At 46.8% G+C, this 24,889-nt stretch overlaps 1 protein-coding gene across 1 annotated transcript in view; it reads left to right on the forward strand.

Annotated features, from left to right (window-relative positions):
- Window positions 1-24,889, forward strand: part of ATP9B (ATPase phospholipid transporting 9B (putative)) — a 181,745-nt gene that overhangs the window by 49,246 nt on the left and 107,610 nt on the right. The window contains exons 10-12 of the mRNA XM_025048153.1: window positions 1,756-1,864; window positions 13,519-13,577; window positions 18,695-18,746. Of these exons, the coding sequence (XP_024903921.1) occupies window positions 1,756-1,864; window positions 13,519-13,577; window positions 18,695-18,746 (220 nt within the window). The remainder of the gene's footprint in view (window positions 1-1,755; window positions 1,865-13,518; window positions 13,578-18,694; window positions 18,747-24,889) is intronic.

Genomic DNA, 24,889 nt, shown 5'->3' on the forward strand with positions numbered 1-24,889 from the left:
GCCCGCTCCCTCTTCACGGCTGGAGCCGGGGGCCCGCTGGTGATGGCTCCTTGCTCAGCGGTTCCCGGATGGCTTTAGGGTGCTTAGACCGGTGCTCTCTGCAGCCCTGGGATTCCTTGGTGAAGACCGGATGGGGTGCGTCTCGGGGTTCGGGGACTAGGGAGGTGCCGGCGCTGGGGTAGAGGCCGCGAGGGGCGGGCGGCTGGGCGGAGAGCTGGTGGCTCTGGAGCTCGAGCTTGCAGCGGGGCCATCGAGGGCTCATGCCGTGACTCAGGGGGGCCTGGCCCCGGAGGAGGGTTCTGTAGCTGAGGACGGTGCGGTGACGCGTGGACGAGGCTGGGCGGGAGAGCGACGGAGCGGTGGGAGCTGAGCGCGGCCGGGGCCGGGCCGATGCGGCGGCGAGCACGGTCGCAGTCAGTGACCGGCCACTAATGCGAGGGCCAGAGAGGAGTCGTGACATTACTCCCTGCTGGTGGCCGTGGCTCGAGGGTCACAGCTGTGCTGGCCAGCGGGTGAGTGGAGCCCTGGGCCTCGGGGTCTGAGGGGATCTCACACCGGCGTTCAGGGGTGACGGCGTAAGGGGGAGCGCGTTCCCCTAGTGGCCCACTCGCTGTAGCGCGTTGGTTATTCAGGGACAATTATTGTCTTTTCTTTTCCATGGAAATTCACAAAGTAGATGGCGCATGGGTGTCAGTAACAAGGAGCCTGCTGAAGAGAGCTCTGGTGAATCACAGGGAGATGGACTTGAAGAATGTTCACGGAACGTGAGTCAGGAAATACATACGTAGCTTTTAGGAAAGATGGGTGTTGGCCACGTCAGTGGTCTAACAGTTCACAGCAGACGACAGGAACGTGAAACTTCTTTGTAAATAGTGTCATGTTAACCTGTTCGGCCTCTAACAATAGAGGAAAAGAGCTCTGCTCTCGAGTGCAGCTGCCCGACACCGCACCGTGTAAGAACATGGGTCAGCGCCAGTGTCGTGTCCGGCACTGCTTTGTGTCCCTCACTGCTCTCATTCCCCCAGCACTAAGACTCGAGGGCAGAAAGGAGGTTCCTGTGCCAGTCTCGTTAACTCGATGTTTGAACGTCTGACTGTCCGTATCTGATTCGTGGGCCTGTGGAAGATCGCTCGTTTTTCTTAGAGTCACTAGTGTTTTCTGATGTGCAGCTTGAAGTACATATTATGATTCAAATTTTAAAAATTGTCTTGGGTATAGTAAGAATTGTAAATCTTTTACTCCGTATTACATTTTATAGTATTTTGTTGTCACTTTTCATCGTCGTTTTGTTTTTATTTATTTTATGTTTTAGAAGCAATACACAGCTGACCCCTGAGCAACACAGGGTTTAGGGCCCCACGCAGTCCAAAACCCGCATGTAACTTTTGACTCCCCCAAAACTTAGGGGACCTAAGTTTTGGGCCTCCATGGGGAATGGGTTCCAGGACCCCCCGCAGATACCAAAGTCCACGGATGCTCAAGCTCCTTCTATAAAGTGGTGTGGATCAATGCACATTCGGGGCCCCTGCATCTGCAGATGCCCCCCTGCCCCCCACCCCAGCAAACCAAAAGTAATACAGGTGTTCACTGAAGAAGCATCTGTGGGTGAGTGGATCCTGCGCAGGTCACACCCTGTTGTTTAAGGGTCAGCTGTAAATCAAGGAAAGAGAATAAGACTAAATCGTAAAAGCATTTTCCTTACTTTTTTGTTAAAGTCAACTTTTCTCAAATACCTTATTTCATTTTGTTTTATAGGGATTTGTCTTGGCTGTTACTATCACGAGAGAAGCAATCGATGAATTTCGGCGTTTTCAGCGAGACAAGGAAGTGAATTCACAACTATACAGCAAGCTTACAGTACGAGGTTAGCAAGACACTTTTCATCCTGTTTATCATGTGTTTAATGCAGTCATTATTTTAGAATTGATATAAATGAAAGAAAACATGTCTTAATTCTGTTATCGAAAATAGTATTATGTGATTGCATGTAATATCTAATTTTCTAATAATAAAACAATGTATGGAATTTCAGGATAGAATTTTATTCTCAGATATTTGGACATATGTTTGTGTGAATTAAATATATAAACGCACCTAAACACACACATGCGTACAAACATGTACACATATATTAATAATTATATAACGTCTGTCACAGTTCATATATAACGCATGTGTACTTAGACACACGTGAAACCCACCTGGGCACGCACATTTTCTGTGAAGCATCGTGTCACCGCATTTAAATCTCTCCTTGCATTATACTTGAAACACGATCATAAGGTTAGACCTCCAGTACCGTAACCACACATAAGTCAAGGGCTTTGTGCACCTAAAACGAGTGTCACGATCCCAGGTGCTCACTGGTGTGCGGTGTTTTCCTTGACCTTCCTGCAGGGCTCCTCGCTTGCTTAATATAAAGGGCTCGTTTATTTGGTTTCTCAGTCTTAGTAGCAAAGTAGGGTTTTAGAACAGAATCGAGTGAAGCTATCACAGATGGGCATTATGACAACAGAGAAGTGACGGGGAAGACACTGAAGAACCAAGCGGGTGTTCGCGATACCTTGACGCCTGCTTAACGCGAAGGAGTTTGGAGTGGCTCTGTGTCTTCTGTTTGCATATGGACGTCTGTACAGTGCATTGTTTATTTGAAATAATCCTGTGCAAAAAAATTCTGTTTACAGCTTATTGGGATATATTTCACATAACATAAAATTCATCCATTTAGAGTATACAGTTCAGTGGTTTTTGGTGTATTCACAGTTCTGAAGCCATCGCCACCATGATCTTAGAACATCTTTAACATCCTAGAAAGAAAGTATGAATATGTATGTATATCGACAGTCACTCTCCATTCTTGCTCCATCTCTGCGGATCTGCCTCTTCTGGACGTTCCGTGTAAATGGAGAGGCGCAGTGCGCGTCTTTTGTCTTTCACTCGGTGAAGTGTTTCCAGGGTCCGTCCGCGTTGCGGCCGCATCAGTGCTCGCTTGCCTTTTAGTGCCCGACCGTCTCCCAGCGTGTGATACGCCGGCTTCGTTTTGCCCACTCGACAGTGGATGGACGTGTGGGCTGTTTCCACTTTCAGGTCATTGTACATAATGCTGTTGTGAACATTGACGTGTCAGTTTAATTTCTTTTGTACATCTTCCTGAGAGTGAACTTGCTAGATTATGTGGTAACTGTGGTTTTCATGAACTGCCAGACTGTTCCGTAATTGGCCGCACCATTTTACATTCTCACCAGCAGTGTGTGAGGGCTCCAGCTTCTCCACACCCTCGTCAGCACTTCTCATTGTCTCTTTCTGGCTGTAGCCATCCCGGGGGGTGTGGGGTAGTATCTCACTGTGACTGGATTTGCATTTCCATCACGACTGATGGTGTTGAGCATCTTATGTGCTTATTGGCCTTCTGTATGTCTTCTTCACAGAAATGTTTATTCAGATTCTTTGTCTACTTTTTAACTGGGTTATTCTTTAATCCTCAAGTTGTAAGAAGTTCTTTTTATAGTCCAGATTTAAGTTCCTTGCCAGATATATGGTTTGGAAATATTTTGTCTCATTCTATGGGTTGTATTTTTTCTTTCTTCGTGGTGTCTTCTGATGCACAAAAGTTTTTAATTTTGATGAAGTTCAACTCACCTATGTTTTCTTTTGTTGCTCGTCCTTTTGGGGTTTTATCTAAGAAACAATTTGCTAAACCAAGATTACAAAGATTTACTTCTATTTTTTTTTTCTAGTTTTCTAGTTTTAGTTCTTACATTCAGATTTGTGATCTGTTTTCATTTCATATCTTGTGTATGGTGAGTCCACATTCTTTTGCACATGACTTATCAAGTTGTCCCAGCACCATTTGTTGAAAAGATTATTCTCAACTGAATTGAAAAATTAATTATTAAAAAGCTTTGAGGCTTAAAGTATGGCATGTTAGAGGAAAGGTGTGTTGCAGAGAAGGTTAGCTTTAGTTTTGCAAAAAAGAATCCCCCTAATGGCCAGGTAACTTCGGTTTGCCTTTTTTAGGATATAGTAAAGATCTGGCTTATTCAAAAAATTATTTTAATTGTGGTATTTGGGCAGAGCAGAGAATTGTTTCTGTGCATCAATCGTATCATTCAAAAATACGCGGTGTGGTGATGTCAGCAGAAATGGCAGAGCAGGCAGCTCCACGTGCCCTGTTTGCCACAAAAACCCTGAGAAATCGAGCAGAACCTGAGAACTGATGTCATCAGAACTCCGGAAAGCAGTCAGAGGTTTATAGCACCTGAGTGACAGTGAGTCCAGGAAGAGGCCACCTAGAAGTAGTGGGAAAGCTCTTCGGTGTGTCCCCTGCCCTTGCTCCACGCCTCCCCAGCATGGCGCTCATCTCTGCAGGGGGCGAGGAGGACGCACTTGCAGTGCATCGTGTCCCTCTGTCTGACCCGTCTCAGGGCTGCTTGAACGATGGACCCAAGACCCTGGGCTTCCTCTCACCTAGCTTGGAACTCACACAGGGCAGAGAAGCCGAAAAGCAGCGGGCCTTTCTCACGTGCGTGTGAGGCTAAGGACCAGTCAAGACATGCGACCGAGTATTAAGTGCCAGACAGAAAAAGTTGGGGAGAGAATTTCTTTGGAAAATTAGGGCACTCAAAAGTGCCCGTGTTTACTGGGGAATGGTGAAAGCCACTTTCAAGGCCGGAGCCGGACGCATGCTCAGGGAAGACCAGAGAAGGTCTTTTGCCTCTGGCCAATCGCCAAGCTCAGTGTAAGGAGCGAAGACCGAGGCAGAGCTGAAAACAGCCTGGCTAAGTGCTGGAGGCCCCAGCACAGGGCCAGTCTGCAAGGCCTGAGACAGGCTGGCCTTCCTCCCCCCGCTTTCGTCCACTCCCTCTCTGCCTCTGTCCCCCTCTGTCCCCCTCTCCCCCCCTCTCCCTCTCTGTTCCTCTCTCACCCCCTCTCTACCCCTCTCTTCCCTTCCCCTCACATGCAAGGAAATCTTTTTCGGAGACGTGTGACAGAGAATATACACTTGACAAAATGAGCGTGGGAAAATTACCAAACATATGTCGCCACAGCATATACCAAGAAACAAAGTGTGGCCCATTCACAGAAGACATTAGGAACAACTATTTCTGAGGACTTACTCGACAAGGGCTAGATCAACTGCCTTAAATATGTTCAAGGAGCTAAAGGAAACATCGCTAAATGACATCAGGAGAATGATGCAGTAACGTATAGGGAATGTCGATGAGAATATAGAAATTATTAGAAAGAAGCAAAAAGGAAATGCTGGAGCTGAAAAGTAAAATAAAAGAAAAAAGAGCGTTTCACTGTCAGATTAGAGTAAGGGGAAGAAACAGTCAGTAAACTTGAACTTCGGTCCCACGAAATTATCCAGTCTTGGAGCAGAAAGAGGAACGAAGAAAAGTAGATGGCTCCTGGGAGACCCGTGTGGCAGCCTCAGGCATTCCGATATGCACACAGTGGACTCCGAGCCGGGGAGGAGTAATGGCCGTCAGCATCCCCAACTCGATGAAAGACGTGAATCTCCACATTTCGGAAGCTCAGTCAGTGCTTGGAAGGACAGATGCAAGGAGAGCCACGTGGAGTGCGTCGTGGCTGCTGTGTTGCAGCCTGAGGACCAGGAAGACACCCTGAGAGCAGCCACTCGCCACACACGAGGGGTCTCCGATCAGATGATGAGGAAGTAGCAGGCGGAACACAATGGGGTGACATTTTAAAAATGGTCAAAGAAAAACCACCGATCACGAATACTATATGCAGTAAAACTGTCATTCAAAAATGAAGGAGAAGTGATGACATTCTCAGATAAATTTAGAATTCGAACAAATGCACACACACCCATGTTTGTTGCAGCACTATCTACAATCACCAAAAGGTGGTAACTCGAACATCCAGCAGTGGGTGAATGGGTAAACGAAATTTTGCTGTCTTCATACATGGAATATTATTCAACCGTAACATTTAATGAGATACTAACACATGTTATAACGTGGATGAACCTTGAAAATACACTGTGTGAAAGAAGCTAGACACAAAAGGTCATATACTGTATGATTTTATTTATACAGAATACACAGAATGGGCAGAGCGGTAGGGGCAGAATGTGGACTGTGGTTGCCATGGCCTGGGGGAGCAGGCGACGGGAGCAGCTGTCGAGGGGTCTGGGGTTTCCTTTTGTGGTGCAGAAAGTGTTCTGGAACTGGATGGACTTGGTCATGAATGTACTAAGTGCCACTGAATTATTCACTTTAAAGTGGCTGGTATTATGTTATGTCAGTTTCACCTAGAAATAGTATACAGTGTTGAGGAAGATGTGTTAATGCTTTTTACATTCGTGATATTTGAACTCAAAGTACTTTAAAAATAATTTTTAATAGTTTATTTCTTATGCTAAAGGGAATTTACCTTTTAAAAAAAAAAAAAAACGGTCATCATTGCTGGTGACCTATGGAGTGGACGTTTCCCTTGGGGAGGATGGTAATGATCTCTGCTGGTTTTTCACGTGTGCGTGTGTCAGACCACATTCGTGGTGTGCTTTCGCACAGCCGCCATCCAGAGTAGGTCGTGTCATCTCCATGCTAAATAGCCGGCCCCAAGGCGCGTGTTTGCTGGGGTGTTTGTTCTTCACTGTCGCCTCCTGGTGGGTCGCATCAGAGGCCGGGGCGGGACGAGAGCGTGAAGCAGACTTGCCTCGTGCAGAATTCCTGAGGAGGAGGAGTTGGAATTGCGTGGCCGTCTACTCGTGTTCTCGGAATCGGTGCCGTGTTTTTCCCTGTTGCTGGGGAGAGGCGTATAAATTGGATGCCTTGGTTGTAATTATCCAGTTGACTAGTTCACAATTCAATTCCACAAATATTTACTAAGTACTCACCGTGTGTTAGGCACTGTGATGACCTCGTGAGATTCAAACACAAACGAGTCCTGTGCTTTAAAGAGCTCGTGCCGTGGTCCAGCAGATGGATAAACTCGGAGGTCTTTGTTTTCGTTTCAATCAGCCACCAAACCTGCAGGGCTAAGTCATATCAACGACCGTTAGTGTATTTCCAATATTAAACCTAAAACGAACGTGAAACTTTATATTTCAAAATGGAGCGTGGACTAACTCTGTGCTGCGCTTACTCATACAGCCTGTGATGATTGCTTTGCAGACTTAGATGCTTCTTTCAGTCATCCTGGCATTTTGTTGTTTGACTTGTTTTCAGGTTTTCAGAAATGTGAAAGAGAGTCTCTGACCTTTGAACCTTATGTAAATCGTACGCGTGTGGCAGATTTACATGTTTCTCGTGTTTCGGCCTCCTTGCTAAAACGAAACCGTGTTTGTGCAGAGCACAGGGGGCTGAGTTCTCCGTTCCTGCGCGTTTGGTGTCTTGATTCGTATTATCAGCACTGTTGCACACTTGTAAAACTCTTACTCTTTTTTTTTACATTTAAAAACCCCATGAAATGTCTCAGTGAAATTTGTCATCTTTTAGTGGCGTTTACTTCGTTTGTGAGTAATAATTATTCCTTTAAACATCAAGAGATTTTTAGATCTCTTCAGTGCCTTTTTATATGTTGTCTATGCATTTTATACACTGTCACAGGGAAATCATAAAATGTAATTGGTTATATGAGTTACTATATTTTCTACTTGGCAAGAAGGATTTCCTTTTGTGATAGTCATATCTTAAGATAGTTTTTTTAATAGTATGCTCGAGTGTTAGCTAAATTTTCCCATCAGAAATTGCTTAGCAGCTGATATACTTGGAAGTAATCAGAGTTGATTGCTGCAATCCAATATTCAGAGAAACACTGATGACTTTCCTTATTTTATTTATGTGGTGTCATCTCTTGTTCGTCCACTTTTGTGACAGTGTAGATGAAATGCAACACCGGATATTTGGAAATCATTTATGTATATGTCATTTTATATAGTCAAAGCGGTTCTTAGATAAACATGCTCAGCTTCTCACATACTCGTCTCGTGTAGTCCCTTTTCTTGAAGTAGCCGGATGTCATCTTTCTTGTCGGTGGTCTGAGCAGCCTTTGAAAAGAATCCATTCCAGTACTTACTATGAATATTCAGCCTCCGGTATTGCATTTCCCTGTACAGTAATATTTGTCGATCTGGTGTATTTGTCAGGCACAAACACACTTTGGGTTTATTATCTTGTCCCTCGAGTTCCCTGTGTCTGTACTGAGGTGGACTCAGGTCTGGGTGCGCGGGTGCGGGGTGGGTACGTGTGCCCATCACCCACGTGGCCGAGGTGTCCCCCCCGGCCCCCCATTCGCTTCTTCCTGGGGTTCAGACACTAATGTGTTTTCTTATCTCATTTGGGGATGAGGGCCTGGAACACGTGAAACATAAGTAAAAACACAGAGTGTCTTCTTACACGTGCGAGCGTGTGTGTCTGGTGGCAGCCAACACTCCCTTTAGGAACTGCCAGTCCCCAAGTCACTGGCCTCGGCTCCGCCCTCACAGCGCCTCCCCGAGGCGAGGCAGAGCGGTGGGCAGGGCCGGCGCGGTAGATGGAGTCATTAAGTAGATGAGGAGTGTCCAGGTCAAACGTGAGACGTCCTGGTGGATCCTGTCAGGGGGCTCGCGGCTGAGGTGGCTTCACCTGTGCCAAGCGCTCACACACGCCCCTCCCCGGACCCCGCCCGTGTATCCCAGACCTCTGACCTCCAGGCCCCTCCGAAGCGCCCCCTGCAGTGCCCGCTTCCTCCACGGCCTCGGGCCCCGGGCCCCAGGCCTCTCCCGCCTTTGCAGCCTGTTGTCCTCTGCACCTGCCTCTGGCCGTCGTCCTTCAGCCACCAAGTCACTGATGTCGCGTTCCTTGCCCCTTGGCGTTCCAGTCGGTGAATCCAGTTGGTCTCTTCTTTCTTTTGTGATTACTTTCTGCGTCCTGTCTAAGGACTCTCGACCTAACTCAAGTTCACAAAGGTCTCTTGCTGTTTCTCTTCTGTTTCTTCCGGTGCTTTAGTTTCAGCGTTGGCGTTAGTCCGTGTTCCCGTCTGGAGCAAGGTTCCGTGTCGGGACAGCGGCGGGCGTGAGTGCTCCTCTCGCCAGTGGACCTCCCGTCGTTTCTCCCGTCGGCGAAAGGGAAATTCTACAGAGGCCCCCGCACCCCGGTGGCGGGGCCTCATTTGACCTTCTTGGGCCGCAGGTTGTTGGGGTGGCCACACTTCTCCTCATGGTGGTTGGCAGCGCGGGGGTGCAGGCAGCGTAGCACTTGTGGCGGGTCATCTTGTCGCAGGTGTGCCCGGGGCGAGCTGGGGCGCCATGGGGCCGCCCGCCAACGAAGCCCGCGTGCAGGCTGGTCTGAGAGGGCGGCCGTCCTCGCCCGTTCTCCCGCCAAGAGGGAACTCCGCTGCCAGCACCGTTTCTGGACGAAGACCTTTCCCACTGTGTTGCCTGCACTTTGGTCAAAAATCAGTTATCCTTTATGTGCGGGTTCATTTCTGGACTCTCGCCCAGCCGCTGGTCTGTCTGTCTGTCTTTGTGCTGATGCCATGCTCTTCGCTTGCTGTTGCTTTGTAGCAGGTCTTGAAATCGAGGACCGGTTGCCTCTAGCTGTATGTTTCACTTTCAGAGTGGTTTTGGGCAGCCTGGGTTCTTTGCATTTCCATATGGCTGTTAGAATCGGCTTCTCAATTTCTATAAAAAAAACACGCCTGATGGGACTTGCATTGGGATTGCATCGAATCTATAGATAAACTTGGGGGAGAATTGACTTAATAATGTGAAGTCTTCTGTCCCATGAATGTGATCAGTTTTAAATTTTCTCTCAGCAACATTTTGTTTGTTTCCCCAGAGTATATAGATCTTTTAAAACAAACTTTATGTATATAAATACGTGTTTTAATTGTTTCCCGACTGGCCACTTTGCTTCATAATCGGTGTTAAATTAGGCTCCCATTCCACACCCACTTAAAGTGTCAAGAGAGTTGGGGGACAGTGCCATTCCCATCCAAATAATGAGGACGAGCCCAATAACCTGCCGATGGAGTGGGGAGCCGTCTGCCCAGGAAGCAGCAGCTGGCAGTCCGAGGCGGGCCGTCTGGCGGCCTTGCGTGCGTTTGGTTGGGAAGTGATTAGCGCGCTCCCGTCCCTGCTTGGCAGTGCCTGTGTCTACTTAGACGTGGCTCGTAGGGTTTCGTTCTCTTCAGCCCATTGTGACATTTGGGCCATTTTAACTGATCAGGAGTAGCACGGTTATAAACGCCTTCTTGTGCTTTAAAATGGGTTCAGTTTGGATGTGCATTTGTGAAAAACAAACTAAATGTCATAAAACTATTTTCAGCTGTGCTTTGAACCTATCACAGGATCTCAAACTTGGTAGCTACTCGGAGGTTTGAATATTTGCCGCATTTTAAACGCATTGTGCAGAGGCGTGTGTGAGACCCTGCGGGTGCTTGTGCAGGGGACAGAGGCTTCACGGGGCTGGATTTGCTGTGTCACCCAGGAAGTGTGGGCAGGAAGGGGTTCAGTCAGAAGGAACAGCCAGTGCGGAGAACCTACAGGAATGAGCAGGGCGCCATCTGGGTGCGTGGTAAGGTGCGGGTTTACAGCAGAGCAGGGACGAAGAGAAATACAGCCAGAAAGTCCATCTGAGATTGGTTGTGGAGAACGTGTACCTAATGAAGCAAATGCGAGCTGTCTTCTAAGAAATTGTCCAGTGACGGAGGTTTTTTGAGCGGGGATAAACATAATCCTCAGATTTTTCAGCTAGTTCGTTTGAAATTCTTACTGAATTGGGGAAGTCGTAGTACTGGAAACCGTTTAGTAGTATATTCTCTTAAGGCAAAACAACGACGCGGGGCCGTGAGGCTGGTGGGCAGCACAGATGTTTGCGAGGCTTTGGAGTAAGAGTCAGTAGTTCTTGAGTTATTTTTCGATCTTCAGAGGAGCCCATAAACTTGGTTCACAGAACATGTTTGCTGAATTCTCTTCTGAGAGAAGGGGACACACAGGCTCTGCACCCCGAGGCGTCGTGGCCGGGGGCGCTTAGCGTCGGCAGGGGTTTGACGGGGAGAGTTAGCTGCAGCGGCGTAGGGAGAGGAACTGGCCGTTCTCACCGTACTTGGTAACGAACGGGCTGCGTAAGCTGTTGCACCCGAGAGGGAAGGGCCGCTGATGTGTGGCTTCCTGAGTGTGTGCCTGGCGGTCAGCCGAGTGGCTATTTTTAAGAAAAACTGTTCGTGGGCTTAAATTCTGACGTCTACATTAAAGTGTCTTTGTTACAATATTCTGAATTTGCTTCTATCAAGTGCAGCTCTGAAATGGGTCAGTTTTAAGTGCCCGTCCCATAACACTTGGTGGTATTGCTCGCTCTGTTGGTTTGTGGCAGTTGTGTTTTATGTGTGCTGTGACTTGAAAATGTAGGGGGTTTCTGTTGTGACCTGTGCCTCCCAGCTCTGATGTTAGTGTGTCGAGGACCAGCTGTTGGCTCACTCAGTTCCCCACGGGTAGCGCGGGGCCGGGCTGTCCCTGGTGGTCAGGTGTGCGGGGCAGGTCGCTTTCCTCCATCTCCTCTGTCCTTGCCGTAACTGCCCTTTGGGAAAGAGAACAGGAAGCCAGTGAGTTCATGTGACAGAGGCTGTAAGGAAGGTATAAGCAGTCCCTGAACACAAAGTGAAAATTCATAGGCAGCCGGGACCCATTGAACAGCCTGACCAGTTCCTCAGCGTTTACAGACTTGGAGCACACGTGGGAAGCAGATCGCTGCACTGATTTGACGCCGTACTGTTTAGCCGTCTCACATTTTGTTCATGTTGTAATATTATGAACATTAGAGAACTTTCTACACTGCATTTTACCGTAAACATGTAATCGTAAGGAAGCTCCATCGAAGTGAATAACGATCGCTGTGCGATGCCTAAAAATGAAAGCCTATTAAATACAAATTCTGTTGCCGTGTGACACAATAATCACTTTCTCAGGAATATGAAGTCTTGATGAAGGAGTCAAAAAATGATATGTTTTCTGTGTTTCAGAATGTTATTTACTATATTTTTTACATCTTATGACTACAACTATTTCTTTTTTAAACATTTTTATTACATGCATAAAAAAGCAGAAGGAAGGAAAAGTGGAATGCGCGGTAGGAGAGAGATGACGCTACGTGCTGAGACGGGATTTCTGCTGCGTAGGGCTCAGGGGGCACGAGGTCAGCGAGGCGCCCTCACTGCCTGACGCTTAGCGGTGACACGCAACCCCGGGGGTGTGAGTGCGCAGCTTGGCCTGACCCAGGGAATGATAATTAAAATGGACATTCTCTTGTGGCTGTTTTCTAGCTGTTAATAGACATGTTCTTATCAATTTTGGCACAATCTTAAGATTTATTGCACACATAATTCTAGAGAATGTTGCTATTTTATAACATAATATGAATGAAAGGAGCTGCCCCCTAAAGTAGCTCCAGCCCTTATGCGTTTATTATATAATTGAGAACATGGAAACTATGACGCCAGGTATTTACCAGTGTGTACAAAGCTTGTCGATGTCCTCTAGGAACGTTTTGGGGACTGACTTGGTCCTGTTGGAACAGCTGCTGTAAGAGGCGTTTAGGAAATCAGGTCCTGCAGGAAGCTGAGTGTGGTCTAGAGTCCGAGGAGCGACTGGCGGTGTCGGGAACAGGCTCACCTCCTGTCCCGTTAGCTTCGGAGTGAACCGAGTGCAAGAGAATTGACCTTTCCCCCAGTTAACACAGTGGTCACAGAAGTGTACAGGGCCCCACGGGCTGTCGCTGGTCCTAGGAAGGAGACCAGTGGGGGCGGGGGGGAAGGAGTCCGCCTCACCGGGAGGGAAGGGAAGGGGGAGATGAGAGGGGCGAAGGATCTGCGCACACGGAGAGAGAGAGGAACCCCGTGTCTCAGATGGCTTCTAAAGCTTCATCTGCTCTGTGTGATACTAACCTTATTTTATGTAGATGTCATCAATTCGTACATGATTATTGTACTCTAGATATTATTCCAGGTATTTTAAGAATTTACGCACTGTCACGAGGAGGTATCAATTTTTGAAACAATGCTTTAGACCTTAGTTTTCAGTCCTGACTTGTGTCTGTAAAGCTACTGGTGGGGATGATGTCATATATAATTCTCTTTGTTTCTTTTTTCCTGTTATCTGCCAATCAGTGCCATTCCCAGTCTTAGTAAGGATTTGATGTTTCCACGTTACTAGTTTTAGTCATCAGATTGTTTTATTTTGTGATATTCTAGCCATCAGTAACTTGACCCACACCTGGAGTAATGCAGGCCGGGAAGAGCCTCCCCAAGGCAGGCCGTCCTTCCCACACCCCACATGGTTTTCACTGGGGGACAGTTATTTGGATTTGGGAGCCGACTATGAGAAGGTGATTGTTAGTGGGTCTTCTGAAATAAGTTCATTTGGAAATTATAAGTATAGATAGATTTCTAAAGTATTCTTTCTCCAGAAAGAAGTTATTTCTAAAGTATTATTTATCAATTGAAAGTTTAACTTTGGCGTGCTACTGTTTCTTTGAGTTGATTATATTTCTTTTTTTTTTTTTTTTTAAGGTAAAGTGCAAGTTAAGAGTTCAGACATACAAGTTGGAGACCTCATCGTAGTGGAAAAGGTTGATGCATTTTTACTATATTTTAGACACGTGTACGCGACTTGTTAACATTTAGCCTGATTGCGAGTAACTTTTGAATATGAAGGAAATTGTTTGAGGCATTTATTTTAAATCTTAACATTTCTGTGTGAGATTTGCTGTACCTAAAGAAGAACGTAGATTTTTTTGTATAGTCTGTTTTGCTAAAGTACATTTCAGCGTGTGTAGGCGAAGTCATATTTTGCCTAATGTAAGATGTGTGTTAACTGCTTAATGTGGCATTATCTGAATTATTTCATTTGACTAAAGAACTATATTAGTTGGAACCTATTTATAGAAGGATACATTTCAGTTCCTAGAACTTGCTTTTACAGATAGATATACACGTAATTATTGGATATTCTTATGGTTTAAAACTTAAGGAAAGGTACATGGAAGTCAAAGAGGATTAGAAAGAGAGGACTTAGGTGAGTCTGGGAAGAAGCCGTTGCCGGAGGACGCGGGGGTCGGGCCACACACCGCCCGGCTTCGGGCGGCCTGAGGTGCTGGCGGGCCACCTGGAGAAGTGCTTCCCCAGGTCGTCCTCCCCGGGGAACGGCGGCTGGAAGGACAGTCTTTTTCTTTTCTTTTCTTTTCTTTTTTTAAGGCTTAAGAACAAGTTCTTAAAAAATATTGAATGGCAAATTTTAAAAGGCCTCTTATAGAGGAGTTTGAGCCCTTGGTGCTAACTGGCATCCAGGCCACATGGGAACGTCCCCACCCCGAGCCACCTCGTGGAGATATTTAGTTCAAGGACATCTTCCTCCTCAGTATGAAAGTGGCCTGCATCTTGTTACATTATACTGTACAGAGTGGTTTGGGGTATGTTGTTCGATCTTACCAAAATGGATAAAATTAGACATTGATTTGCAATTCATTTGCATAATATTTGTGCGTATGGATACTGTAAGTTACCAACTCGATCAATTACTAGATTGCAGGTGGTTTCTGTTGTAAAACGCTCTCGTGAACATCCTTGTACGTTATATGCGTGTTTCTCTAGGACAAATGCTGACAACAGAGGTGGCCGAGCGTATGTTAGTCATCTAAATTTTGATGTGTTCTTTTTAAACACCAAAGTTTATTGCCTCACGGCTTCTGTGGTCAGCGATCTGGGTGAAGCTTAGCTGGGTCTCTTGGCCCCTCTCAAGACTGTGGTCAAGGTGTCAGCCAGGTGGCTGTCACCTTCAGGCTCCATGGGGCGGAGCGGATGCCAGCAGGCCCGGGCACCTTACTGGGCCCGGGCGCCTCGCTGGGCCCAGGCCTGGACCGTTCCTGGCCGTGTGGGCCACTGCACGGGCAGCTCACGGTGGGAAGGCGGAAGAGAACGTGACAGTCGCAGGCTTTGAGACCCGGTCCCTTCGCCTTCCTGTTTTCCGTCCGGCTTTGCAGAGGCTGCCCCAGTGTCCGCAGTGGCGTGTGGACCGAGATGGAGTCCGCGCGTCAGTGAGGGCCGTTCCGTCTTTTCATTCTTCCATCTTATTCCGCTCCCTCCTCTCCTGTTCACTCACTTCTCGCCTTTGCCGTCGAGTTCGACGCAGCGATGGCTCAGCTTCCCATTTGCCTTGTGTCCTCCCGTGTTCGCTGAGTGACTCGAAGCCGCCTTTGCCGCATTTTCAGTGGCCGTCACCGCTGTCATGGCGCGGATGTGCACGTGGGTGGACGTGGAAGGTGGCGCTCCAGGCCTGGTCTGCGGTTCCTCTTGGCATCTCTCGGAGGACCCCCGCAGGTGTATTCCCCGTCGGTGCGAGGGGCTGGGTGGGCGGCGTGGGCCTTCGTCGACGTCCAGGCAGGGGTTTGACGTTAGTGTGAAGACAGTTGCACGTCTGTGTTGGTGTTTGTCGTTTCAGTGCCGTGGTGGCTAGCCCGCGCGGACGACACTCCAGGAGTCGATGAGTGTTTCATGCAGGTACGGTCAGGTCGCAGCGTCACGTGTGTAGGGCAACGAAGGAAATCCCCAGTATCGTCTCCCAGCTTAACAAGGAAACCTAAGATGTAGCTAAAGTCTTAGACAGACATATCAATTCGAGTGTTATCACTGGAGGAACACGTCAAGTAGGGTAACTGTTTAGAACCGGACCTTCCAGAAGCTGAAGGTTACATCTCCGAAGCCTGGGCCGTTGCCGAGGCCCCTTGGGACAGAAGCGGAACTGGGATGCAAATTGGCACTGTCGTGAGGCGTCCCGCACTCGTCGTGGGGCCCAGAACTAACTCCAGCAGGAAGCTGTGTCTGCTGTGTTTTAGTAGCTGGATTGAAAGACTGTTTCTTTATTCTATTTTTCTGAGGTAATGCAGTTTAGTAAGTATTTTAAGCAACTTAATAAGTACTACAAAGTATATTTTAATACCCAGAACAAACACTACAAAAAATATGCAGATATATACAGTCTGAGATGCTAAAATGGAATGCTGAATAAACTAAATAATGCTAAATAAACTAAAATGGAATCCTAAAAAGGGGTCAGTGGGATGGAGGTATATTCGGCGGGCGGGGTAGGTGCTTTTTCTGGCCCAGTACCGTTGATGAGATTTTTCTGTTTCGGTTGTGTGTAGCTGTACTTCATTTGTTTGTCGTTACATAGTATGTTTTTTATCCATCCTACTGCTGATGAATATTTGGGTCGCTTCTAAGTTTTGCCATTAGGAATGGTGCTTCTGTGATGCCATGGCTCTTGGCTCACCTGCGTGCACATTGCTGTCACAGACATAGCTGGAGTGGAATTGCTGGGTTTGGGGTGTGGTATGTTCCATGTTAGTAGATAACCGCAAATGATTTTGCAAAGTGATGCCTCGGATTAACCCTACACTCCGATCAGCAGTGCATAAGCCTTCCCATTGCTTTACACGTGGCGAGCACATGGCACCGTCAGGCTTTATAAGTTAGCACTGGCGACGTGAATGTAGCGGTTGTGTTTGCGATGTGCATTTCCTTGAAGGCTGGTGAAGCCGGACCGCTCCTCTCCTCGTGTGGTTCTGGATATCTCCCTGATGTGGGAGGCGCCTGTTAAAAATCCCTTGCCGTTTTCCTTCTGAGGTATCCTTTCTTATCAGTTTTTAGGCGATTTTGTGTTCTGGATGGGTCGTCTTTCTATTGCAAATAGCTTTTCTTTCCTATGTGTTTTGTTGAATGGAAATCCTTAATTTTAACGAAGTCTACATTATTATACTTTTAACTAACAGTTTTTAAAAAATTTTTAGTGTTGGGGACAGTCTTCCCTACCAAAGTCCTGTGAAAGTATTCTCCATATCATGTTTTAGGACTTTTATTGTTTTGATTTCGACATTCAGAAGTCTAATTCATCTGGACTAGGTTTTTGTGTCTTGATCAAAGTAGAGGTCAGGCACGGCGTCCTGCCCTGCCCCCGGGGGTCTGATTTCCTGAGCCCTAGTTCCTGCAGAGACGCCGTGTGCCGTGTCCTCGTCCTGTCCTCGTGGGGCGCAGTTCCGTCTTTCTCGTGCCCCTGGCGTCCTTCTGTGTGCGGGCCTCTGTCTGCAGTCTCCGCCTTCACAGTGGCATGACCCTCTGTCTCGGCGGCCCGTATCTCGTCTTAGTTCCTCCAGTTTAATATTTGAGTTTGGCTGCGTGGTAGACTCAGCCTCCTTGTGTCTCGCATGCTTCTCGGTCGTTCTTGGCCTCTGCTCCCGCACGCACATCAGGAGTACCTTGTCAGTTCCCACAGCACGTGGTGAGGTTTGGGTTGGGTTTATGTTACACAGGGCAGTTTACGGACACTGGACGTCTCTGCCATACGTTCCAATTTCAAAACATGATACATTTTATTTAGGTTTTATTTAATTTCTCTTAGTAATGTTTTATCGGGTTTATTTAGAGGTCTTGCTGTCTTTTATTAGTTTTGTTCTGTTAGTTTTTTCTTATCACATCTGAAATGAGCATATTTGAAAAACTATTTACTTGCTGCTATTTGTTCCTGGTGTTTTCTGTGTCATTAAGTGCCGTTCTGATATTTGCTCGCATCCTCTGCTTTCTTTGGGGTTCATTGGCTGTTTTTTTCCTCCTGCTTTCAAGAGGATATTTAGCTCTTTGTGTATTTTTAGCCTCCCTTCTCTATTGTACGCGTTTAATTGTGTTTATTTTCCTCTTAACGTTTTCCTGACTTTGGCTGTGTTCCACACATATTGATGTGTTGAGTTTTTATTACCATTCAGTTAAAAATATTTTCTAATTTCCATTTTGATTTCTTCCTTGACCTAGGAGTTCTTTAGATCGTAACAATTGCCCTTCTTTGTTCACATTAGGAAGAAGTAGCTCTGTCCTACAACATGTTTTTTTCAGCTGTAACAACTTATATTTGTTTTTTTTGCTTACTGATTGACAAACAATCCATTTCTTAGATCATGTGTAGATAAATCTTTATGTATATCAAAAAACATAAGTAATCCATTAAGTATTCTTAGTTTTTCTATATATTTTATCTTTAGTGTGATATAGCTTTCCCAATGGATGGAAGTGTCAGTAATAATGATTAAATAAATGTATGAATAGTGACTTGTAAAATTTTTTATGTGCCGTACAATACTTTTGAGTCTTTTCTGCATTGTAAAAGAATATCTCTTCACATTTGTGGAATTCATTTTTGTTTGCTCAGTCATACATTTATTCATTCTATCAAAATTTATTACGTGTTTTATTTATGATATGCTCTGTTTTGTATTAGGCATTTGTATTAGGCATTTGTATTGGAAGAATGCTATCCTCACTTTTAGGGTCATTTAGACTAGCAGGGAGGATGTAAATTGTATAAGGCAGCCACTGCTATGTTGTATGTATGAGTCGAGGTGCAGTGGAGGCCACAGAAATGGCTGCTATTATTCAACGTTCTTCAGAAATGGAGCAGTTTTCAAGCCATCGCTAAACACCATTTATGTGGGTCCGTAACTGGGAAGAGCCGCAGAGGGCGAACTAAAATTTGAATCAAAGCAGTTCTAATATGAACTATAAATGTTAATCGCTTCAACCTAAATTTTTATCATAACATTTTGATTAGTTGTTTTTACTGGCTACTTCTACTTTGGAATGTAATTATGTTAATTTGTAAATGTGCATATAGATAATTAATATTTTATGTTACTCTCTACAGAATCAAAGAATTCCATCGGACATGGTGTTTCTTAGGACTTCAGAAAAAGCAGGTATTTTTATTTTTATTTACATTTGCTGATGATTTGGTATTTTGGCTATTTCATTTTCATTTTGAGAGGGAAAAGTTAAGTTTATTCTCAACAACTTTTCTTTGAATGGTAATACATTGAATTCATTAATTTATAAATTACATTTAACTGTTGATATTTAAAGCAGTGATTTTACTGTATGTGTTTAGTTTAAAAATATAATCCTTTTAGAACCTATATTAATTTCAGAAAACTATAGTCCTTCATATCAAACGACTGTTTTCATTCAAATCTTTGTTGATCTGAATAATTAAAGGACATTACTCAAAATTTGATTGCTGTTCTGCATTTGCAATTGTATTAATTCAGCAAACACTCACTCACCACTGACGATGTACCAGGCACACCTAGAGGCTTGGGACACAGGGGAGCGAAGCCAAGGTGCCCCTCAGGCCCGCCACCCGCTTCCTTGTGGGGGCGCCACACCGCCCGCCACGTGCCTTGGTTGTGCGCGTGCTGCGGGCGGCCGGGGACCAGGCGGAGTGCCTCGGCCAGTGGGAGTGGGAGTGGCTTCACGGAGACACTGGAGTCTACATGGCCTGGGCTTTTGACAGAGGAAGGGTAGAGGCGGGCGGCGAGGGGCGACGAGGTGGAAGCCTCTGTGGTCAGGGAGGAAGCGGAGCTGGAGCCCGGCGCCCTAAAACCCAGCTGCGTGCGCCCGCCCCTGGCACACGCGGCCTGGCCACCTGGGCACGCACGTCGCCGTCTCTGAGCGCTGGAGGTTTACCGAGGGACGTCCAGAGGTCTGCCTGGCACGTCTCACTGTCGAACAAATGACAGTATTTTTATAGGAAGCTCAGCATAGGATTGCTTCTTGTAGCGTGAAAGCTCTAGACAGGTCAGAGTTATGTTTTAGTGTTGTCGATTTAGTTTTCTTTCCATTTACAAACAGCATCTTTTTAAAGTGACATTGTAAGTCACGGAAAGAACGAGGCGATTTCTCCTTTACCAGCCGCAGTCACGCTCACTCGCACTGCCAGGTGGGGCTGCCGGTCACACAGGAGCTGGCCTCGCCGTGCAGCCGGGCGGCCTCCGTGCGCTTGGCACGGTCGCCGCCGCGTGGGGTTTGACAGGACTTTGTTTTACCAGCGGGGCAGAGGCAGGAAAGCCACGTGCCGTCCGTTGCCCTTTCCTCTTGGAAATACAGCGAGGGTCCTTTTCCTGTCCAGTTAGATGGGGCCGTGCGTGCCTTGAGGGCTGGCCGAGGAGGCTGGCCAAAAGTCGCCTGTGCCCCTGCCAGCCCCAGCCTTTACCTCTTGTTCAGTCACGACTAGGCCGTGACGAGGGTGACCTTGGAAGCCGCCTGTCAGCTTAGGTTCTGCAATGACCGTGTGGAACAGCCCACTCCCGTCCCTTACCAGATGGACTCGACGTGAGAGAGGGACGAGCGGCTCTCTAAGTCCCACGTTCCGACTTCACCTGGGGACAGGTAGTGCTCCCTCGGCGCCCACAGCACTGCAGCTGGGCAGGACGGCGTGTGGCCCCGCACAGGCACGTGGCCTGGAGGCCTCCAGGAATGTGCAGAGCTTGCTCCGGCTTTATGGCCACCTGAGGGAGCTGTGACAATCACCAATTGCCACTGATTGTTTCTGACACTTCCCTGGGAAAACAGTTTGCAGTGCATGAGCTCTGTGTCAGGTCAAGCCCTGCCTGTCAGGTGGTGACAGTCCTGTGGTCACGGAGTGTGGGAGCCCTGAGCCCAGTTCCGTCCCCCTCAGTGGCCCCTGGAGTGTGGGTTTTCTCGGCGCTGTGGAGCCGTGGGGGTGGGTGGGGTTAGGGAACGGGGCAGCTCCAAACATCAGCAGCTCCCTCGTAGTCACGCTCCGTTTCTTGAGTAAATGCACATCTTTGGTTATTTTCCAGAGTTCTGAACTAGTTGCTTTGACAGTCTGCGCTCGTGTTGTCGTCATAGTCATGGAGAAACGGGCTTTCAGGGACTTTTACACCTGCTCACACCGCCTGCTTATTTGTGACTTGTCTTTGTGTGTAAATATATTCAGTATGACCAATAGCAGAGATGTTTCCATTTGGAAGATGCTCTTATATTAATTGCCCTTTTAATAATTGCGATAGAAGTATATGTACCATGAAGAATATTATCCTAATATGGAGATGGTTTTAGGTAATTAACTTGAAAGAAATGGATTATATGGGTTGAGTTAGGAGATAAACGATGAAGAGAAGTCGGCATTTTAAAGCTGGAAGGTAGTTACAAATGTCCATTTTTCAGCGGAGGAATCCGAAGGCTGGAGACCGTAGATGCCTTGCAGCAGATGATATGACTAACAGCAGCTGTGGAGCTTCTCCGGCCTTCGTGGTCCCTTCGCCGTTTCGTTGTTGTGCTGTGGTAAGACAGCAAAACGGAAAAGGCGCGTCCGGCCACTGAGCTGCTCTCTGCTGTTTTCATTCCAGATTAATAGCATTAGGTCCAAATTGCTCTTTCAAAAACGTTTTTTCTTCTAATTTTGCTATGCGTTCTATTGTAGGGACAGTTACTTTGTAGTGTAATGATACTTAATATTTTGGAGATCATGTATTTCTTCGAGAATCTTAAAAATGATCCCTTGTTCTCCAGAAAAATGTGTGTGATATACACGTATGCTAAATTTTAGGTTGTTTTGCACATTTTCGGAAGGGTGTTAATGGACCTGAGTTTAGGACCCTGCTGTAGTCTTTTTTAGCCGACGACGGTTCTGTTACTTCCTCAGTTTTATTTTTTCTGTTAAATTTAAATTGTTGAAACAGTTACGACTTACTCATATGCAGATATTAAAATGTCATATTCCTATTTCATGCTGTTTTGCTTTTCTTTGTAAAATGAATCAAATAGCTTCCCAGCTGTATAAAATTTGTGTTATAACATTGCTTTTAGTCAAGGATTCTTAGCTTGGGAAATTCTGCTCTTATGAGTTTAATTATTTTGAGTGTTTTATCTCGTTGTCAGAAGTACACATATTTAGAATTTTTTGTGTGTCTTCAAATACTGTTTATGTTATTTTATTACTTTTCAGTTTTATTTTAGCGTCAGAAAAACCTGATAGTATATTGTCTGTTATAATAAAAACCTTTAAGCCCTGGGCAGCGTAAAAGTCCTAAATCTACGCTGCGCGTTCGAGCTTGGACAATAGCCGCTGGGCCTTTGTCAGTATAGCTCAGCGAGCCTCTTCAAGGTGTCATATTGACCGTGTATTAATACGGGGTGGGTATTCTATTGGGCCGTCAGCTGATTGTTTAGAATGTAAATGAAGCTGTTGATGGATCTGGTGACTGATGGCTTAAATTCCAATTAATCAATTGCTTCATCAGTTTCTTAATTCAGATCAAATATCTCCTGAATGCACACAGTTCTTTTAGTGGTATTAACAGAAATTAATGCTTGAGAACTAATTTTCATCAATCTCTTATAAATGCCAATATCTTTTTCACTTGTCTCTTCAGCGATGACATTATAGTTTAAGTGTTTGAGACGTATTACAATAGCGCGGCTGTCACTTGTCGGTGGGGCGAGGGGTAGGTAAATGACACTGGACTCATCCTCATTCTCTCTGCGGTACTGTTCATCTTGCCATCAGCTTAAAAATTTCATGCATGGTCATTAAGTCATATAAATGATTTAGAATTAAGTGTGAGGGCACGCCGTCCAGTTTCCCACTTCTCCGAGAGCTGCTGGCTTCACGAGCTGTGGCAGGCAGTCTCCTGCTAGTCCAGGGTAACTCAGTACGTTATGTGACAGACTCACGCGCTCCGCCTCTCAGCTTCCCGTCAGTGACTTTATCACCACCTGACGCGGCTCTCCTATGTGACACAGAGACTAGTTGGTCTTAATTTGATTGTCATTAAACCTGTCCTTTCCTGTCAACTCTTGTCAATTATACAAAATAAAGTCAAGTATTCATAAGAAGTCTGTAACAGGATATAAGCAGACCGATTTAATAATTCATCTCTGCTGAGCCTTAACCGGCATCAGCCGCAGCCAGTGCTTGCTGTTCAAAATTAGTAGCTGTAGTTCGCGGGAGACAAATCACGTCGGTCGTACGTCTGATCTTGCTGCAGTTCTCTCCGTCTCTGTCTCTCTCCCTGTCTCTGTTTTTAAGTCATATCAGGTCATGTGAGGTTAGTGATGTTAACTGCGACTGAAGACAAACAATATGTCAATTTCCTGTAAATTTCAAAAAAAAAAAAAAAAAGCCTGGAATTATTTAACGTCAAACATACCCTTTTTTTAAAAGAAAGGCAAGTATATCGTTTCCAGTTTTTAGCAAGTTTACAGAAATCCAGATAAGATAAGCTTTCACTTTTAGAAACAAAACGTTTGAAATTTAAGAGACCCCAGAGACTCCCACTCTTTCGCACAGGCGGGCCCAGGCTGGGGGGGTGGCCATTGGCGTGGCATCGCGTTCCAGTGTGTGTCAGATAGAGCCTGGAACCCAGGCCCTTTAAGCCCCCTTTCTGTTTTATTTTAGCATGCGCACACATGCGCGTACACACATGCGCGCACACGCGCACAGGCGTCCATATACTCAGATGGCCGTCTCAGATGTGTTGTAGTTGATAAGCTAGACGGCTGGAGAACCTCTCCACGGCGCTCAGTCCCGTGATGCCGTAGTAGGGTGAGCCGAGCCCAGCGGCTCCTGGTCGCGGCGGCCGCACTGTGGTGTGGGGTGGTTCAAAGGGTAAGATGGAACAGCGGGGGGTGGGGGTTCCGGGCACGACTCAGGCGCTGGACTGCTGGCGGCTGCGGGCGAGCAGAGCGCGTTGGCTGGCAGAGCCACGTTTGAGCAGGAGAGGGCGGCAGTCACGCGGGCCCCCCAGCCACCTTCACCATTTCCCCGAAGTTGAGGGAGAGTTAGCTGAATACCTGAGGACTCCCCGCTCACTGGCAGAGTCTAGTAGATTTTCCCCTGAATTCGACGGCACGACTCCAGAGTCGGTCTTAGCTTGCCGCGGTGCCCAGGAGAAGCTGCGTCAGGCGGCTTGAGCGCAGGGCAGCGTCGGGGCATGATGCGGGGGCCTCGCCTCCGCACCGCGGGCCTCGGGCCAGCATCAGCCCCGCTCCCACAGTGCTGGAGAACCAGCAGTGTCTCCAGAAGTTTCCAGGTGTCTCCTGGAGGGGGACGGATTGCCCCTGGCTGCAAACCACCGAGGACTTTATTATTCATTGACGAGAATCCCTACGGGAAGTCTCAAGTGTTCAGTTACGTGTCTTCTGAGAGTAATTGTTTTAGCATTTCCCAGTGAGGACAGACATCCTGCGGCATCTGAGCCGTGGCCTGTCCCCACTCCACGTAGGAGAAGTGCCTGCAGTGATGACAGTTCCTGCGGCTCCACGTTCTCACCGGCATTTGGTGTCGTCGAGTTTGGGCTTGTCACTGGGGTAGCAGCATGGCGGTATCTCACTGCCGTCTTAGCCAGAGTCTCCCTGAGCACACAGACGTGGAGCCTTGTCATGTGCTTTGCCATCTGTGTGTCGTCTTTGTTCAGAGTTACGTCTTTAAACGTTGTGTGCCCCAGAACGTAACCCAAGAATTATTTTAAATGCATTAACCTTTTAAATTATGTAGAAAACAAGATTTAGAGGTACCAACCAAAGTTACAATAATTCTAGGTGTTAGACTAATGATGACATTTTTCCTTTAAATGGAGTGTCGCTTAAATCACGTAGGAAGCGTTAAAGTGCGCTTCCGAACCATCGCTTCCATGACACTCACTAGCTTTTACAATCGCCCGGGCATCGACCTCTCCAGTCTGCTTCAGGTTACTGTCCAGTGACCTTTCCCTTCACCTGTGGGGCTCCCTTGAGCATCTCCTGCAGGGCTGGTCCAGCGGTCCAGACGCCTCGGCTTTTGTGTATCTGGGAATGTCTTGATTTCCCATTTACTTTTGAGGGACAGTTTTGCTGGATACAGGATGCTTGGTTTTCAGTTCTTTCTCTTTTAGCACTTTGACTGTATCAGCCCACTGCCTTCTGGCGCCCAGAGGGTCTGACGAGAAACCCGCAGACCCTCCTCCTGAGGGCCTCTCGTGTGCGATCCTTCTCCTCTCCTGTGCTGCCTTCCAGATTCTCTCTCCGTCTTTGCTTTTGCTGAAAGTTTGATTATAATGTG

The sequence above is a fragment of the Pteropus alecto genome, unplaced genomic scaffold (genome assembly GCF_000325575.1).
Source record: "Pteropus alecto unplaced genomic scaffold, ASM32557v1 scaffold14, whole genome shotgun sequence".
Lineage (NCBI taxonomy): Eukaryota > Metazoa > Chordata > Mammalia > Chiroptera > Pteropodidae > Pteropus > Pteropus alecto.